The sequence below is a fragment of the Alosa pseudoharengus genome, unplaced genomic scaffold, assembly GCF_046254945.1.
Source record: "Alosa pseudoharengus isolate Yale_2024_CS ecotype anadromous, Long Island Sound unplaced genomic scaffold, YU_APseudo_1.1 YU_APseudo_1.1_scf_2, whole genome shotgun sequence".
Classification (NCBI taxonomy): Eukaryota; Metazoa; Chordata; class Actinopteri; order Clupeiformes; family Clupeidae; genus Alosa; species Alosa pseudoharengus.
The window spans coordinates 59,819,690-59,838,924 of NW_027468663.1; the positions used below are offsets into that span (position 1 = coordinate 59,819,690).

General features: G+C 43.9%; 1 protein-coding gene across 2 annotated transcripts in view; it reads left to right on the plus strand.

Moving 5' to 3' along the window:
* atg2b (autophagy related 2B) overlaps positions 1-19,235 on the plus strand; it is a 121,061-nt gene that overhangs the window by 72,005 nt on the left and 29,821 nt on the right. For both annotated transcript variants that reach the window (XM_076295679.1, XM_076295678.1), the window contains exons 28-34: positions 388-464; positions 2,297-2,464; positions 2,704-2,833; positions 4,708-4,910; positions 6,099-6,310; positions 7,836-7,938; positions 9,808-9,996. In XM_076295679.1, the coding sequence (XP_076151794.1) occupies positions 388-464; positions 2,297-2,464; positions 2,704-2,833; positions 4,708-4,910; positions 6,099-6,310; positions 7,836-7,938; positions 9,808-9,996 (1,082 nt within the window). The remainder of the gene's footprint in view (positions 1-387; positions 465-2,296; positions 2,465-2,703; positions 2,834-4,707; positions 4,911-6,098; positions 6,311-7,835; positions 7,939-9,807; positions 9,997-19,235) is intronic.

A 19,235-nucleotide genomic window follows, 5' to 3' on the forward strand; every position in this document is an offset into this window, starting at 1 on the left:
TCCTGACTGTTAGAAGGCCAGTGATTATAACTGGTTATACGTATTTCCTGACTGTTAGATAGATAGATAGATAGATAGATAGATAGATACTTTATTGATCCCCAGGGGAAATTAATCTGTAATCACTATTAGAAGGCCAGTGATTATAACTGGTTATACGTATATCCTGACTGGTAGAAGGCCAGTGTTTGGCCCAGGGTTAGCTGACTGTAGCCCAGAGAGTCAGGCTCTTGTGTTTTCATTGGTCAGATTATGTGCAAGTGGTTGTGTTTTCATTGGTCAGGTTATGTGCAAGTGGTTGTGTTTTCATTGGTCAGATTATGTGCAAGTGGTTGTTTTCATTGGTCAGATTATGTGCAAGTGGTTGTGTTTTTTTTCAATGGTCAGATTATGTGCAAGTGGTTGACATGGGAACCCTGGAACTCCGCATCACAGCGGCCAAACGAGCAACAGCTGCTGAACAGGTACAACATGTGCGCACACACACACACACACACGCACACACACGCACAATCTGTCTTTAACACAGTTTAAAAGAAAAATTGCACCCTATCCACATAGTCAACTGGGCTGTCATATCCACATAGCAGTGCTGCAGTTTAAACCCTAACCCTGTCATATCCACATAGCAGTGCTGCAGTTTAAACCCTAACCCTGTCATATCCACATAGCAGTGCTGCAGTTTAAACCCTAACCCTGTCATATCCACATAGCAGTGCTGCAGTTTAAACCCTAACCCTGTCATATCCACATAGCAGTGCTGCAGTTTAAACCCTAACCCAGTTATCTCTGCTGCAGTTTATACCCTAACCCTGTCATATCCACATAGCAGTGCTGCAGTTTAAACCCTAACCCTAACCCAGTTATCTCTATTGACATGGAACGTCTATTTTCTGTATCGATTGACACAGACACTAAGGTGTCAACTGCACCCCCAAGAAATGTGTCAGTGAATTCAGTGAATGACCTTCTAAGTGAACAAATGATCAACTTGGCTGTCATATCCACATAGCAGTGCTGCCGTTTAAATGAACAGATGACCGTTACCGTACCAGTTGTGTAGCTCTTAGACTGTAGAATGCATCTCTGGTTTTGTCCGAGACACTTGCAGTAGTGTTGAAATTATAGTGTTATCATAATGTCACCATGACAGATCAAGTTAAGTATAAGTAGAAGTATATATACTTTTTTGATCCCGTGAGGGAAATTTGGTCTCTGCATTTAACCCAATCCTGAATTAGTGAAACACAAACAGCACACAGAGGTGAAGCACACACTAATCCCGGCGCAGTGAGCTGCCTGCTACAATGGCGGCGCTCGGGGAGCAGTGAGGGGTTAGGTGCCTTGCTCAAGGGCAATTCAGCCGCGGCCCACTGGTCAGGGCTCGAACCGGCAACCCTCCGGTTACAAGTCCAGAGTGCTAACCAGTGGGCCACGGCTGCCCCAAGTTGGAGTAACGTTTTAGGCTACAATGCGAAAGTACTAGTCATGCTCTCATAATTCCCTCCCAGTTTTGTCAGTCTGAGTTTAGTAAAACTTTACCATGTTTGATCGTTTTGTCAGTCTGAGTTTAGTAAAACTTTACCATGTTTGATGGCAGACCCTAATGATACTTCAGTTGCTGGAACTATCAAAAATAGCCCAGACATCATAGCCTAGGCATCATAGCCTAGACAGCAGGTTAACCCTAGCACAGCCTGCTGACACTTCAGCAAAATTTCCCCAAAATCACAAGCCTGTAAATTTCTGTACAATATTTAAAAAGAACATAATGTGTTCTGTCTATGCATGCACTGTTCGTGCAACATCATATTCTGTAATGGAACACTCTTAGCAACACTGGAACACTCTTAGTAACACTGGAACACTCTTAGTAACACTGGAACACTCTTAGCAACACTGGAACACTCTTAGTAACACTGCTACACTGTTAGTAACACTCTTAGCAACACTGGAACACTCTTAGCAACACTGGAACACTCTTGGCAAAACTGGAACACTCTTAGCAACACTCTTAGCAACACTGGAACACTCTTAGCAACACTGGAACACTCTTAGCAACACTGTTATCCTCCTGGTCACTCTTAGCAACACTGTTATCCTCCTGGTCACTCTTAGCAACACTGGAACACTCTTAGCAACTCTCTTAGTAACACTGTTATCCTCCTGGTCAGTCTTAGTAACACTGTTATCCTCCTGGTCAGTCTTAGCAACACTGTTATCCTCCTGGTCACTCTTAGCAACACTGGAACACTCTTAGCAACACTCTTAGTAACACTGTTATCCTCCTGGTCAGTCAGAGCCACGGTTCGAGCTGCGCTGCTCCAGTGATGTCATCCACATCCGGACCTGCTATGACTCGTGTGCAGCACTCATGAACCTCATCCAGTATGTGGCCAGCTATGGAGACCTACTGCCCCCCAGTGGATCAGAAGCCAGCAGCGGTGCCCAACCCAAGGCCAAGGTGAGGGGGAGGAGCCAGGAGCAGGTCCCACGACTTCCTGTTAGCGCTAGCAGACTAGGCTAGGATTATGGTGCTACTAGTACTATCAGGCAATTATAGAGTTATGGTGCTGTTAGCGTTAGCAGACAACACTAGATTTATGGTGCTGTTAGCACTAGTAGGCTATGCTAGGATTAGGGTGTTGTAAACAGTAGTAGGCTGGTAGGTTTGAGATCCAGTCTGTTCTGTCTCTCTATCAGTCCGAAGCGCCCGGCTCCCAAATTTCCCAGACTCCTTTGCTGCCAGAGGCGGAGCAACAGATGCTGCAGGAGCTGATGAGTGATGCCATGGAGGAAGACGAACAGAGTCAGACACACACACAGCCCAACGGTACACACAGACACACACACACACACAGCCCAACGGTACACACAGACACACACACACACACACAGCCCAACGGTACACACAGACACAGACAAACACACACACACACACACACACAGCCCAACGGTACACACAGACACACACACACACACACAGCCCAACGGTACACACAGACACACACACACACACACACACACACACACACAGCCCAACGGTACACACAGACACACACACACACACACACACACACAGCCCAACGGTACACACAGACACACACACACACACAGCCCAACGGTACACACAGACACACACAGCCCAACGATACACACAGACACACACACACACACAGCCCAACGGTACACACAGACACACACACACACACACACACACACACACACACAGCCCAACGGTACACACAGACACACACACACACACAGCCCAACGGTACACACAGACACACACAGCCCAACGATACACACAGACACACACACACACACAGCCCAACGGTACACACAGACACACACAAACACACACACACACACACACAGCCCAACGGTACACACAGACACACACACACACACAGCCCAACGGTACACACAGACACACACAAACACACACACACACACACACACACAGCCCAACGGTACACACAGACACACACACACACACAGCCCAACGGTACACACAGACACACACACACACGCACACACACAGCCCAACGGTACACACAGACACACACACACACACACACACACAGCCCAACGGTACACACAGACACACACACACACACACACAGCCCAACGGTACACACAGACACACACACACACACACACAGCCCAACGGTACACACAGACACACACACACACACACAGCCCAACGGTACACACAGACACACACACACACACAGCCCAACGGTACACACAGACACACACACACACACAGCCCAACGGTACACACAGACACACACACACACACACACAGCCCAACGGTACACACACACACACACACAGCCCAACGGTACACACAGACACACACACACACGCACACAGCCCAACGGTACACACAGACACACACACACACACACACACACACACACAAACACAGCCCAACGGTACACACAGACACACACACACACACAGACAGACACACACACACAGCCCAACGGTACACACAGACACACACACACACACACACAGCCCAACGGTACACACAGACACACACACACACACACAGCCCAACGGTACACACAGACACACACACACACACACACACACACACACACACACACACACAGCCCAACGGTACACACACACTTTAAACAGGTATTATTGCAGTCAGTGTATAGAGCATTGCAATAGTCTATCCTTGAAGTGACAAAAGCATGGATTAATTTTTCAGCGTCTGGTGAGGATCTTTTGAAATGTTCCTTATGTGGTAAAAATACGTTTTGGTGATCTGGTTTATGTGATTATTTAGTGATAGGTCCTGGTCAATTATAACTCCTAGATTTTTTAAGTATACTCTTTTGATCCCGTGAGGGAAATTTGGTCTCTGCATCCCAATCCATGATTTAGTGAAACACACACAGCACACAGTGAACACACAGGGAGGTGAAGCACACACTAATCCCGATGCAGTGAGCTGCCTGCAACTACAGCGGCGCTCGGGGAGCAGTGAGGGGTTAGGTGCCTTGCTCAAGGGCACTTCAGCCGTGCCTACTGGTCGGGGTTCGAACCGGCAACACTGGTCACACAGCCCCACAGTCAAGCAGCACACACTCACATTTACTTGTTCACACACTCATAAGCCAACAGTACACACACACACACACACACACACATCCACACTCATCCCTCTCTCTTGTCTGTAACATACAGGTTTCCATGACAATAACAGACAGGAAGCAGACCCTCCACGCTCCGATCTCTTCCTGTTTCCAGATGAGAGCGGGAATCTTCCAGAAGCCAGCCCCCCTTTCCCAACACCGCTACACTCCCCCCTCATCGCCCCCCCCGCCCCCCCCACCACACACGACGCCGACGACTTCTGCATCCTGGACACGCCCACCTCTCGTGCAGCAGTGAGTTTGGCCACCAATCCCTGTGTGTGTGTGTGTGTGTGTGTGTGTGCTGTAAATCCCCTGACCTATTCAGGTGTGTGTGTGTGTGTGTGATGTATGATGTATATTGCCATTTGTGTGTGTGTGTGTGATGTATATATGATGCCGTGTCTGTGATGTATGATGTATATATAATGCCATTTGTGTGTGTGTGTGTGTGTGTGTGTGTGTGATGTATATATAATGCCATTTGTGTGTGTGTGTGATGTATATATAATGTCATTTGTGTGTGTGTGCGTGTGATGTATGATGTATATATAATGGAATTTGTGTGTGTGTGTGTGTGTGTGTGTGATGTATGATGTATATAATGGAATTTGTGTGTGTGTGTGTGTGCGCGCGTGTGTGTGTGTGTGCGCGCGCGCGCGTGATGTATGATATATAATGCCGTGTGTGTGTGTGTGTGTATGATGTATATATAATGCCGTGTGTGTGTATGATGTATATATAATGCCATTTGTGTGTGTGTGTGTGTGTGTGTGTGTGTGTGTGATGTATGATGTATATATAATGCCGTGTGTGTGTGTGTGTGTGTGTGTGTGTGTGCGTGTGATGTATGATATATAATGCCGTGTGTGTGTGTGTGTGTGTGTGTGTGATGTATGATGTATATATAATGCCGTGTGTGTGTGTGTGTGTGCGTGTGATGTATGATATATAATGCCGTGTGTGTGTGTGTGTGTGAGATGTATGATGTATATATAATGCCGTGTGTGTGCGTGTGATGTATGATATATAATGCCGTGTGTGTGTGTGTGTGTGTGTGTGTGTGTGTGTGTGTGTGTGTGTGATGTATATATAATGCCATTTGTGTGTGTGTGTGTGTGTGTGATGTATGATGTATGATGTATATATAATGCCGTGTGTGTGTGTGTGCGTGTGATGTATGATATATAATGCCGTGTGTGTGTGTGTGTGTGTGAGATGTATGATGTATATATAATGCCGTGTGTGTGTGTGTGTGTGTGTGTGTGTGCGCGTGTGATGTATGATATATAATGCCGTGTGTGTGTGTGTGTGATGTATATATAATGCCATTTGTGTGTGTGTGTGTGTGTGTGTGTGATGTATATATAATGCCATTTGTGTGTGTGTGTGTGTGTGTGTGTGTGATGTATATATAATGCCTTTTGTGTTTGAATTGTTTAGGAGAGAGATGAGGAGCCAGTGGTGCAGATCTTGACTTCAGAACCGATTGTGCTGAAAGAGAATCACTTCAGCCAGGTGTCCTGCAGGGCGGCGCCCTTCCCCACTCCAGACGTGCGCTACCTGCTGAAGGAGATCTCACTGGTGTGGCACCTGTACGGGGGGTGGGACTTCAGCAGCAGTGTGCCCGGCTCCTCCCCTAGCCGCAGCCGCGGGTAAGACACAGCCTAGCGTTAGCGTTAGCATTAGCATTAGGAGAACAGCCCCAAACCTTCACCCTAACTGAGGGTACGACACAACTAAGTGTTAGCATTAGCATTAGGGAGAACAACACCGACCTCCACCCCAACCGAGGGTTAAACACAGCCTAGTGTTAGCATTAGCATAAGGGAGACCTTCACCCCAACCGAGGGTTAAACACAGCCTAGGGTTAGCGTTAGCATTAGGAGAACAACACCGACCTCCACCCCAACTGAGGGTTAAACACAGCCTAGTGTTAGCATAAGCATTAGGAAAATACTCTCAACCTTCACCCCAACCGAGGGTTAGACACACCCTCGTGTTAGCATTAGCATTATGGAGACCTTCACCCCATCCAAGGGTAAGAAACAACCTAGCGTTCGCATTAGATAGAACACGGCAATCCTTCCTGCCCTTCCTGCTTAGGATAAGACACAACCTTAGTCTGTCCCTAGCGCTAGCATTAGAATTGTCCCTAGCGTTAGCATTAGAACTGTACCTAGCGCTAGCATTAGAACTGTACCTAGCGTTAGCATTAGAATTGTCCCTAGAGTTAGCATTAGAACTGTACCTAGCGTTAGCATTAGAACTGTATCTAGCGTTAGCATTAGAATTGTCCCTAGCATTAGCGTTAGAACTGTACCTAGCATTAGCATTAGCATTGTCCCTTCCCTTTAGACTGTATTCATCATGGACAGTAAAAGTGCAATAAATGCTCATGCATTTCCTATACTCTATATGAAGACTCAATGCATTTCCTATACTCTATATGACGACTCAATGCATTTCCTATATACTCTATATGAAGACTCCTATATACTCTATATGACGACTCAATGCATTTCCTATACTCTATATGAAGACTCCTATATGCTCTATATGAAGACTCAATGCATTTCCTATATACTCTATATGACGACTCAATGCATTTCCTATATACTCTATATGAAGACTCAATGCATTTCCTATACTATATATGAAGACTCAATGCATTTCCTATACTCTATAAGTAAGTAAGTATAAGTATATATTCTTTTTTGATCCCGTGAGGGAAATTTGGTCTCTGCATTTATCCCAATCCGTGAATTAGTGAAACACACTCAGCACACAGTGAACACATAGTGAGGTGAAGCACACACTAATCCCGGCGCAGTGAGCTGCCTGCTACAGGGGCGCTCGGGGAGCAGTGAGGGGTTAGGTGCCTTGCTCAAGGCATTACTATACTCTATATGAAGACTCCTATATACTCTATATGAAGACTCCTATATACTCTATATGAAGACTCTCAATGCATTACTATACTCTATATGAAGACTCCTATATACTCTATATGAAGACTCTCAATGCATTTCCTATACTCTATATCAGTGGTTCTCAAACTGGGGGTCGCGTAATGATTTGCAGTCTGGATTAAAGACATTTTTGTAAAGGTGTGTGTGTGTGTGTATTTCTGTGTGTGTGTGTGTGTGTGTGTGTGTGTGTGTGTGTGTGTGTGTGTAGGTGTTCCCCATCACACACTCCTGTGCGGCAGGCTCGTGGTGGGCGTGTGGGTGGAGGTTTGTGTCGGAACCCTGATGTGCTCATGGAAATCCAGCTGAGTAAGGTATCGTGTACACACACACACACACACACACACACAGAAATACACACACACACACACACACACCACACACACACACACACAGAAATACACACACACACACACACAGTAGAGATGCGCGGTTCGCGGTTACAGCCGCGGACTCCGCGGTTAAACCGCGGATCGGGCGGATGACGTGAAGAAATATAATATTTTAATTAAATTCGGGCGGGTGGCGGTTGAACCAATCAAATGAAAAAAATATAGCCTATACATTGTTAAATTGTGTTACCTACATCCGAAAAAAACGAGCACACTTTGAAATAGTCAAATTTTCATCAGGCAGTTTGGCCTAGTTGCTTCTATGCATGCTGCTTTGTTTATCTATCAGAGACGGTGTTGCGGAATTGGTGTATTCCGATGTTTCACTGAGCAACCCCTCACGCACGCACACACACACTAAAGGTAACAAAGTTTAAATTAAGTAGCCTATCGTAGCCTACCAGCATGTTTTTCTCTCCAGTGTGCAATAAGAAAGTAGAATAGGCTACAGTGCAAGTTGACCGATGATTCATCTCCCATGTTGCGTCTCGTTGCAGAGCCTTGGTAGGCCACTAAGCAAATCTGCAACCTATGAGCCCAGCTGCCAGTATTGGAGGAGGCCTAAACATCTCGTAGATGAGACTGACTGGATTATTTTGTTTGGATATTATATATAAAACACATAGTCATTTTAGCCTACCATTCAGGGAATAGGCATTTAAAAGGGAGACAGATTATGGTGTGATATGACTCAGAACTGACATCGGGCAATGGCAGTGCGAGATGTTCAGAAAGTAAGAGTTAAAACTTCTACAAGCTCAGTAACATCCACAGCGGGAAAAAAGAAGGTAAGAAAAATAGTCGGAAAACTTAGATGTGTAAGGCAAGCAAGCAAGTTGTTACTAAAAATGTAAACATGCACGTTGCACTGCTGTGCGGTGGGTTACAGTGCGTAAAGTAGCTTATAATGTGAATGACTTGTTATTTTATTAAGGATTTATTTCTTTTTGCAAAAAATAAAGTACAATAGGCATTAATTAGTAGGCTAAATAGCAGCATGTTGAAATGATGTGCTAAATTGCGTTTTTTATTACAATGATACAATTGTAGGCTACAGGCTGCGTTTTATTTGGAGACTTTTGCGAGAAAGAGACTGAGTTTGCTGCTGATATTCTGGGGATAGGCTACAACATAGCCAATGTAGGACTTTAGCCTTTTAATATATTTGCTGCATTGGATCAGTCTTTCTAGAACAGGCAAGAGCTTTCTAGCCTCACGTCAGCAGCACCGCATCACCCATATACATTAAAACAACCAGCGGATGGCGGGCGGGTGCGGATCTGAAAATTGGTCAAAAAACGTTGGTGCGGATGGATGATAAGTTTTGCTATGCGGTTACGGTTGAAATAATAGCCCATCCGCGCATCTCTAACACACAGAAATACACACACACACGCACAGAAATACACACACACACACACACACACACACACACACACACACACACACACAGACACACACAGAAATACACACACAGACACACACACACACAGACACACACACACACACACACACACACACACACAGAAATACACACACACAGACACACACGCACACACACAGAAATACACACACACACACACACACACACAAAAATACACACACACACACAGAAATACACACACACACACACACAAAAACAAACATGCCAACAAACGTACACACACACACAAATGCACCCCAAGAAACAGACACACACACACACACACACTCTAATCCTAAATGGAAATTAGAAAATGAAATTAGAAAACTTTGCTGTGTAATAATAAGAATGCACACACACACACACAGGTGCGGTTCCAGCACGAGGTGTATGCGGCGCCCCCTGGTGGTCGGGACGGGCCAGAGCGGCTGCTGTCCAGACAGGTGTTTGTGGTGCAGGAGCTGGAGGTGCGAGACCGACTGGCCTCTTCCCAGATCAACAAGTTCCTCTACCTGTACTCCAGCAAGGAGCTGCCACGCAAGGCCCACGCCAACATGGTACACACACACACACACACACACACACACACACACACACACACACACACACACACACACACCTCTACCTGTACTCCAGCAATGAGCTGCCCAGGAAGGCCCACGCCAACATGGTGAGACACACACACACACACACACACACACACACACACATATACATACACATTACGCTTTCACACACACACACACACACATTACACTCACACATATACATACACATTACGCTTTCACACACACGCACACACACACACATTACACATACACATTACACTCACACATTACACTCACACACACATACACACATATACATACACATTACGCTCTCTCACACACACACACACACACATACACTAGAGGAGGCTCGACAATTGAGGAAAGGGAGCACAATACTCCCTAAACTTTTCAGGGAAATTAAAGTAATAAAATATACATACATTTGAACAACTCAAGTTGATTTAATGCTGATTTTCTCTTCACCAACACGTTTGCTGCCACATGGCTAGCGGTTGTAAGACAATGTGGTAGAAACATGGAATCAAAAAAGAAGCGTCTCATCTTTTACATTTTTTTATGAAAAATGGCATGTCCAAAATGATTCATACCCTTTTTTAATAATCAGTGGAAACATCTTTATTTGCCATCACAGTTCTCAAAATGGTTCTTATAATACCTACCAAGCCACTCCATGTCTCCACAATAATTTTAGACCGCACCTTTTTAACAGCAATCCGGGTTTTGCAGCAGGAACGATTCTTTGCCATCATTCTGGCATTGTGGTCACTTTTTTGACAGATTGAGGTCTGGACTCTGGCTGGGCCACTCTAAAATGTTGATATTGTTCTGTGTTAACCATTTCCTGCCTTGTTTAGCTGAATGTTTTGGATCATTGTGTGGTGTAATGGTCCAGTGCTGCCTATAGGGGCAGGCCTCTCGGCACACTGCCTGATCTTCTCCTCCAGAATCTTAATGTAGCCCCTTGTTTTAGTGTTACCTTTTACTTTGAGAAGGTAACATGTGTGTGTGTGTGTGTGTATGTGTGTACATATCTGTGTGTGTGTGTGTGTGTGTGTGTGTGTTTGTGTATGTGTGTGTACATATCTGTGTGCGTGTGCGTGTGCGTGTGCGTGTGTGTGTGTGTGTGTGTGCGTGTGTGTACATATCTCTGTGTGTGTGTATGTGTGTGTACTAGGGGTGTAAAGATTAACCGATACGTATCGGTATCCGTTTTTAACGTGTAAGATACGGCTACATCGATGCGTGAAGGCCCGTATCGGAATAAAACTGAAATGAACCGGTCGTTATATTGATTTACTTGTTAGGAATTGTTTTTCTGCTCGCTCAGACTCTCATTTACGTTCCAAGCAGCGCGTTCATCCCACTTCCGGTTTTGAAACTATACATGGTACGGAATTGTGGGTAATGCAGTTTGTTTTTGGTTACATTCATTGCCCAAAGTTGTCAAATGACCTCATTACCCATACATCTACTGCAACTTAAGCATGTGACAACTTGCACTCGGTCGGCTTTTGTTTTTCGAAATCCAGCGCAAAATTAAACACTTATAGCATTCCTAAACAGCAACGATAGTCTGTAGAGTAGCCTTACCTTTGATGAAGGGATTTCCTTAATGTTAAATAATAAATTGTCCCTTGCTGCTAAAACGATGCACAAATTATTAGGCAATGATTTTGTTCATATTCACTCAGACTTGTGGCATTATAGGTTTCTGCATTAGGTCTACTGTTGGAACAAAATAAGCCCAGAGAGTTCATTGATTTGTAGGCATATTTTATTCTTGTAGGGTAGGCTAGGCTAAATGAGAAAAGGCCAAGAGTGTCTTAAGCACTGTTTTTTTTTTATTTCGGTATTGTCTTACCTCAACAAGGCTACAGCTCCATTAAAAAACAATCAGATATAACTCTATAAGATCTGTAAAGTCTATAAAAATGTATTTTTATGTTGTATTTGGCTGCTGTGTTTGACTGAAATGTAGACTATTCTTTTTTCATTTCAATACAGTATATGAAACAAACCTCAGTTTAGATAATCATATTCACACATTTTGTTGCCTAATTGACAACCATGACCATGATAATTGATAATATAAAATTAATGTGCACCTTGAGCAAATGATAAAAAATCTTTCAGAATGCTTTCCATTCTTGAACTGCATTTAATTGCATCGAATCGCATCGCATCGTACTGAATCGTTTTTTATAAACATGTATCTTTTCTTGTATCGAATCGTGCCCATGTATCTACAGTGGGCATCGCTTTCAAATGACCACTTCATTCGCGCATTACGAGGCGTGAAGCTGCGTGAAGCTTTAGTACCACTTTCAGCCACTGTGCGTCGCTCTGCCACTGTACATCGCTCTGCCTGCCGCCCCCCTTCTGAAAAAGCAGGAGACTTGCCGAGAGTAATCCCAGCCTACGAATTCAATAACAAAATAAATCATGCATAATTAAACATTACCTCGATTTAGGCTACTTGGGTATGTCTTAAGGCTTGACTACACGGTGGTAACGAAAATCGAAATCGAAATTTGCTGTCTACATTATTGTCAGTGTTGGGTTAACGCAACTACGCAAATCAAAACAGTGGTGTGATAATTGAGCCAGTAGAGAAATAACTGTTCAGAATTAATGTGTAGCCAGCTTCTGCGACGTTTTTAACAGGCTACGCTATAGAGGCTTAGACAACTATTAGCGTGTTTCCATCCAACTTCCTAATACGCATTTAATCTATTCGAATAAGAAATCCCGGTTGGAAACACGTGAAATGCCCATCAAAAATCCTAATGCGCATCTATATTTGATTCGCTAGAGGGGGGTGGATTAACTCTCGATGCGCATAAGGTATAATGCGAATAAAGTTGATGGAAACGGTTTATTCGCATCGTGTGACGTAACCTTCAGAGAATCTCAGCAATCTCTGGCGCTTCCCTATAACATTAGGCAACTTGATGTGTTCTCTTGCTTGTTTCCGTAGAATAAAACTGAATACACGCATCGGTGCACAGCTGTTTTGCTGACGCTAAAGTTTTCGCCAACAACTCGATTGGCACACATCGCAAGTTTATACAACTAGTGCAGTGCCCGTTCAAACATGCCATTCCTGTAGAAAACCTGTAGCCCGCAGGTATGCCTGCTTTAACAATAGGATGATAGGGAAAAACATAATTCCAGCTAAGCATTCAATAATGTATACTGAATATCATAATATATTAGCCTATAATTAATGTGCAGTAGCCTAAGAAGAATTTAGGCATGACTGCATGTGATTTCTACAGATCGGAATGGAATAACAAATGTTTTGAGTTAAGGCTATAGGCCTAGCTTATTGCATAACTTTCCCGATAGTGAAGACAAGCCATTTTGTGATCGTTTGACATTTGCAACGATGTGACTCAAAAGCAGTGTTTGGTAGCATAAGTGACGTTTCTCTGTCTGCCACTTGTTGTCTAGCTGTGTGGCACGTCTTCTGAAACGTTAAATTCGGGACCATTAGCCCATCGCTTGTTTCAATTTGGGACCATGCAGTCGGAAATGTAGTTTGTTTATTCAAAGTCTCACGTCCAATGTAGCCTGGGCTATTCAAAGCATCAGTTTATTGCACATACTTTTCATGTAATTTTGAATAGAACTACATACCCGTGTTTGTTGGCCTGTTGTTGCAAAATCCGCGTAATCATTTTATGCAAGTAAACATACAGGAAGTCTTTATTGTTGAGATCAGAGATGATAATCAAATATCTTGCATTTTAACCGTGATTTGGTGCTGCCAAATCTCCGCTTATCCTCTCTCTGGTCCTGCGCGCAGTTCTGTGTGAGAGGGTGGCTATGGTAGAGCGGAGAAAGCCGTGTGTTTCTTTTACCGATATATAACGATATATTTAGCTTTTCTTATCCAAACAATGTCAAACTATGCACTGCACTTACTCATGCCAGTAGCAAGACACTACTCATGCCAGTAGCAAGACACCTGCCAAGTTTGAAATCAAACGGACCAACGACACGCAGACAGACAGTCAGACAGACATTCCTGCAATTTATGAATAGATAGATGCGATGGCTTGTTTGTTGGGATAGGCATCCGACAACGAGTACTCGGGGCAACAGCCAGGTCTATCATTCGTCATAATTCTTCAAACCCTGACTTGTGAATCTAAAGGTCTCGACCCACTGTTGGTCAGTGAAGTAGAGCTATAATCGGGCCTTAAAATGTAGGCCCGACAAGACCCGAGCCCCACAGAAATCAGCCCAAGCCCTGACCGAGCCCGAGACTGACAGCTTTTTAAAAGCCCGAACCCGTTTACAGCCCGACATTATTCAAATGTCCGCACGCACGCAGCTCTTTTGCCTTTTGTCAAGAATGAGTAACATTTGACATCATTTATTCATGACTAACGTAGCCTAGGCCACTTGGAAGTTGGAACAAAGAAATAAAATAGCCCAAGTCCTCTCAGCATTCTGAAGTTTGCGGGAACCCTCCCATACGCAGCCCCGACATTAAACTCTATTGCAGATATCAATGCGTCTTTGTTCATGGGTTTGCCCTCACAGCAGAGGCTTAGACAACTATGACCCACGTTTTGGTTTCGTAATTTGCCCTACTTATTGACTGCAATCTAGTCAATTGACTGCTTGACAGGTTATTTTTTATTTTTCTGTACAATAAACAAATACATCTGCTTTATGCCGCAGAATTACGCACTTGGCCAGCCTATAGAACGGGCACATTTTGGAGAGAATAGAGAATGTACGCACGCAAGAATCTGTAGGCTATTTGTGGCTGGTTACCAGCAAACAATGTTTAATGCATTAACTCAAGACGTCAAACCTTTTCTAAACAATACAAACAGAATGCAGCAGGCAGCAAATATAGAAGAGTCATTTCCAGTGGAAGAACAAAATGCTGAATGAAGCCCAAAGATATGAAGGCATATCTGGCAAGTTGTTATTTTTTGAAGACGTACTGTAAATCGTTGGGCTATAGGCCTAGTTTGCAAGAAGGAAACATAAAGCGTGAGCATGCCACACTATCCACAGCTGTGGTAGCGGGGGTAGGAGGATTACTGTTAGCGCAGGATTTATATAAAATTATATAAAAACAGAAGGCCTGCCTCGAATGCAGGCTTGCCCAAAAAAAGGCCTGTGGTTTGCGCAGCCTACAGTAAGTAGGTCAGTGAGTTAGGAGTCCTCTAGACTTCTTTTAAGCTGTCTCAGAGGTGGAAAGTTGCGTTCGTTGGGGGCAGGGCCGAATTAACATATCATAGACCCTTGGCCTTGGGAACAAATGTCTGATGGCCCCCCCTGCCCCCCAGCCAACGTGAATCTGGCGGTCAGTTAATAGGCCTATCTGTGAGGCCAAGCCTCACCAAATAGCTCGTTTGTTTACAACTAACATTACATTTAATTAAACTGCTTATGCTATGCCGAAATAGTTTCAACATTTTGAATATCAGTGTTGGGTGAATTAGGAAACGCCTTATGGCTGAAAGCTGCTTGGGATCCCCCCCTGTCAAGCAATAACCATACAAAAAGTTAAAAACAGATGACATGATTCGCGTCACTGACATAATGCACAAATAATATATTCCAATATATTCGAATACATGTGTTTATTTTAGAGGGGATATTCGAACGTCATTTTTGAGCAATTTTGACAGCCCTAGTCCACTGTAGGCTACGCCAATCGTCTATTAACACCTTCCACCTAACCCCGGTGAGTGGGGGTCGCTATAATGCGTGTGAAATAGCACCATTGAGTAGCCTATGCGAAATAGCCTTAAAATCGTTCCGGTGTTGTGTGCCTGGTTTCTCCACCTACTGGTTTCCTTGTGCGTGCATGCGCTGCAGCAGTTGTCAGACATTCACAAACAAGTTGTTTTAGGCGATTTGAAGTCGCTTTTCATACGCCATGAGCGCTCGGCTACATTACAGCCACTCGGACAAAAGACATGTAAAAAAATATATGTTTTGAAAACTAGCATTAAACTGGATTCGATCCCGCAAAAGCAACACACGCGTGACTCTCTCCATCCTGATTCCCTACTCTTTGAGCCAACTAATATGTTACGCGAATCAATTAACTATTGTAGGCTACCATTAATTAATAACGTAGGCAACACCCAGGTAACATGTTGTCCAGGCTATCTGAAACAAGGGGTTGCCTCTCATCTACAACAACTGGTTACCTTGGGCTGCTACAGTCGTGCACAGTAGGCCTATGCTCTATGTGGTTGATCAACTAAAAATAAAAGATGTATTTGGTGATGACGTTATTGTAGGCCTAGTAGACCTAAATTCTGAGAAATTAAATGGTACGAGAAACGATCTACATAGCGCACAGTGTTGCGCGGTCTGCCCGAAATTAGCCTCAATACAGTAAAGCATACAGTAAAGTCAACAGTAAAGAAGCTGAAGACGCGAGTTAAAATAATAAAGACACCCCTTCAGGAAAAGCGATATAGGCTATGGGAAATATTGGGAAAAGTTCTTAAAGAAGATGACAGTAGTACAAGTGATGGTCTATGTAGGCCTACTTCTTGCGAAGCCATTTAAAAGTATGACAGCCAAAACGGGCAGCCTGCAGGAATAAATCTACCGGTATGTATAGGTTCGCGCATGCATAAAAGTTACCTTAGTTCGTTGTGATTGTGACTTTAAACAGTGGATGTGCTTTAGTAAATGTGCTTTGTGCTTCATTCAGCATTATAAACCAGTTCTTACGCTAACGTTTTGACCAGCAATGTATGTCTTGCCTATACCTTGCCTCACCATTTCTGTTTTCGAAAGAAAGATGTATGTCCATGGCCTTCAAATCGTATCCTATAGTGTACTAATCCTTGGTGTTTGCGTGCGTGCTTGCGCTCTTATTCTCATTCTCTCTCCTGCGCAAACATTATGTCCTGCCTACTGCATAAAGTTTCGCAAATAAATTAGTTTGTTTTACAGAAATGGCCTACTGTCACACTGCATGCAGGCTATAACCAAAAGCACACATTTTGTAAATAAGCGGGTCGGATCGCGGGTCGGGTATAATTTTGTCCTAATTAATATTCGCGGTCCGAGTTGCGGTCGGGTTGATTAAAATATCGGGCGACCGCGGGCCGCTTGTAACCAAACCCGCGCAACACTGCACCAGACCGCGATGTCTTCAAGGGTTGAATGAAGGGAGTTTGCAAAAAATAGTGTATTTTTCAAGTCAATTAACATTCTTAATTTTCGAATGTATTTGTCAGGGAACATCTGACTTTTAAAAACCATAGGCCTGGTAGTCGCTCAGACAAGGAGTTATAAGATAAAGGCAATACCATTTGTGTCACCTAATGTAGTTCAGTGAATTAGCAAGATACCATCAGAAGCCAAAAATCATAAAGCACCTGTGCGCGCGCGCGCGCTCTCTCCCCTGCGCATGAAGCTGTCTGCGTGTTGTAGGCTAGATTTGCTTGAGTTCTTTCTATCTGCTTTACTTTTGTGAGTTGCGACCACCTAGGCTATGTTATAGACGTTCTATGAGGTACCAGTGTTTAGCTGTGTCACAAAACAATAAGCTTTGTCAGACTTACTTATTACTTTTAAAATGATATTCAGGGCTATATACATTTTAAACATTCGGGGCTGAAGACCCGACAAAGCCTTGCGTTAATTCTTCAGATGGGAAGTGTCAGGAATTTTCATACGAGAGACGCTCTCATTGGTGGTTAATATAGGGAATTGACAGCGACATATCCAATCACATTATGAGAGATGCTGAATTTAACATAAACTGCGATGTTTGATTTTAAATTAATATAAATTTAGCCGGGACTGTAAGCTGGCACACGTGGGTGATCGATGTTTTCAGTGGGTGCCCGAGAGACGGAGCACCCACTGTATCGGCACCTATGACAAGCGTATCTCGCGGTTGCATCCATTACAAACAAACATGCAATGTGAACGTCTGGGATTGGACCATCAAAAATCGTTTATCGCCTGTAACTCCGTGATAACAGGACGTAACAGGAAGGCATTTGGCTGAGCAACGGAGGTTAATATGCTCTATATTTTGTCCAAATGATGTCTGTCTATCATCGTGGCACTCGGAGAAAACCAGAATGTTTAATTTGTCCTGCGTTTCTTCTACAGCTGCAAACGGGATTCACTCGCAGTTAACCAAATATTTCTTTATTAGGGCAGGGCAGGCATATTTCTGGCTATTACATTTTCCAAACCAGTCTGCTAAAGTCTGTAGTGAAGTCTGTGTAGGGTTTTCCAGGCTCCATTTCTTTTTACGAGACACCCTGCTCACTTGAGCCATCTACCGGTTGTTTGGGTTGTTGCAGCGTCTCACAGGGAAAATACAAATTAAAGTCGCGTGACACCGCGTGATCCCACGCGCGGACCGCGAGTGAAGCTGGCCAAGTCGAAGCACTGCCCACTGTAGATGCGAATCGTATGGTCTTTTAAATGAGAGATTCACACCCCTAGTGTGTACATATCTGTGTTTGTGTTTGTGTGTGTGTACATATCTGTGTGTGTGTGTGTGTGTGTGTGTGTGTGTGTGTGTGTGTGTGTGCATATCTGTGTGTGTGTGTGTGTGTGTGTGTGTGTGTGTGCATATCTGTTAGGGGTGTAACGGTTCATGTATTCGTATTGAACCAAAACGGTACGGGCGTCACGGTTAATGACTTAATGAATTAATTTACACGGAGAATACACGGTATAAAAATACATAAAACTCGTGTGCGCATTAATTAATGTAATGCGCAATTACTGTTAAGTAGCGAGAGTTACGGGAGTTCTTTAGCGACACCTACAGTAACGCTAATCTGTAGCCTCGCCTTAGCTCTGAAGCTCTGATTGGCGCCTATGTTCATTAGCAGCTCTAAGGTTAGACCCACAAGAGTTAGAGGATCCGCTGGAGTTTGAGAACTTCAGTTACAGTAACGTTAGTACAGGCGAAAGAGTGCTGGATAAGATGAAACTGTGTGTCGGCGTTGTTCAGCAGTTGTTGGGTATGTGAGTGGAAAAAATGCTACACATATTCGAAGCCATCACCCAGATTATGTAGGCTACCAATCACTGAAACAAGGGGAAAAAACTTCCCCTGCGCATCAGCAGCCTTTGGATACACATACAAATAGGGCCAAAACCTATGGCTTAAATTAAATGATTTCGTAATGACAGAAAGCTATGTAAATCGCGTGGTAATTACCTTTAAGTTGGGGTAACTTGTAACTTCTCACATGAGG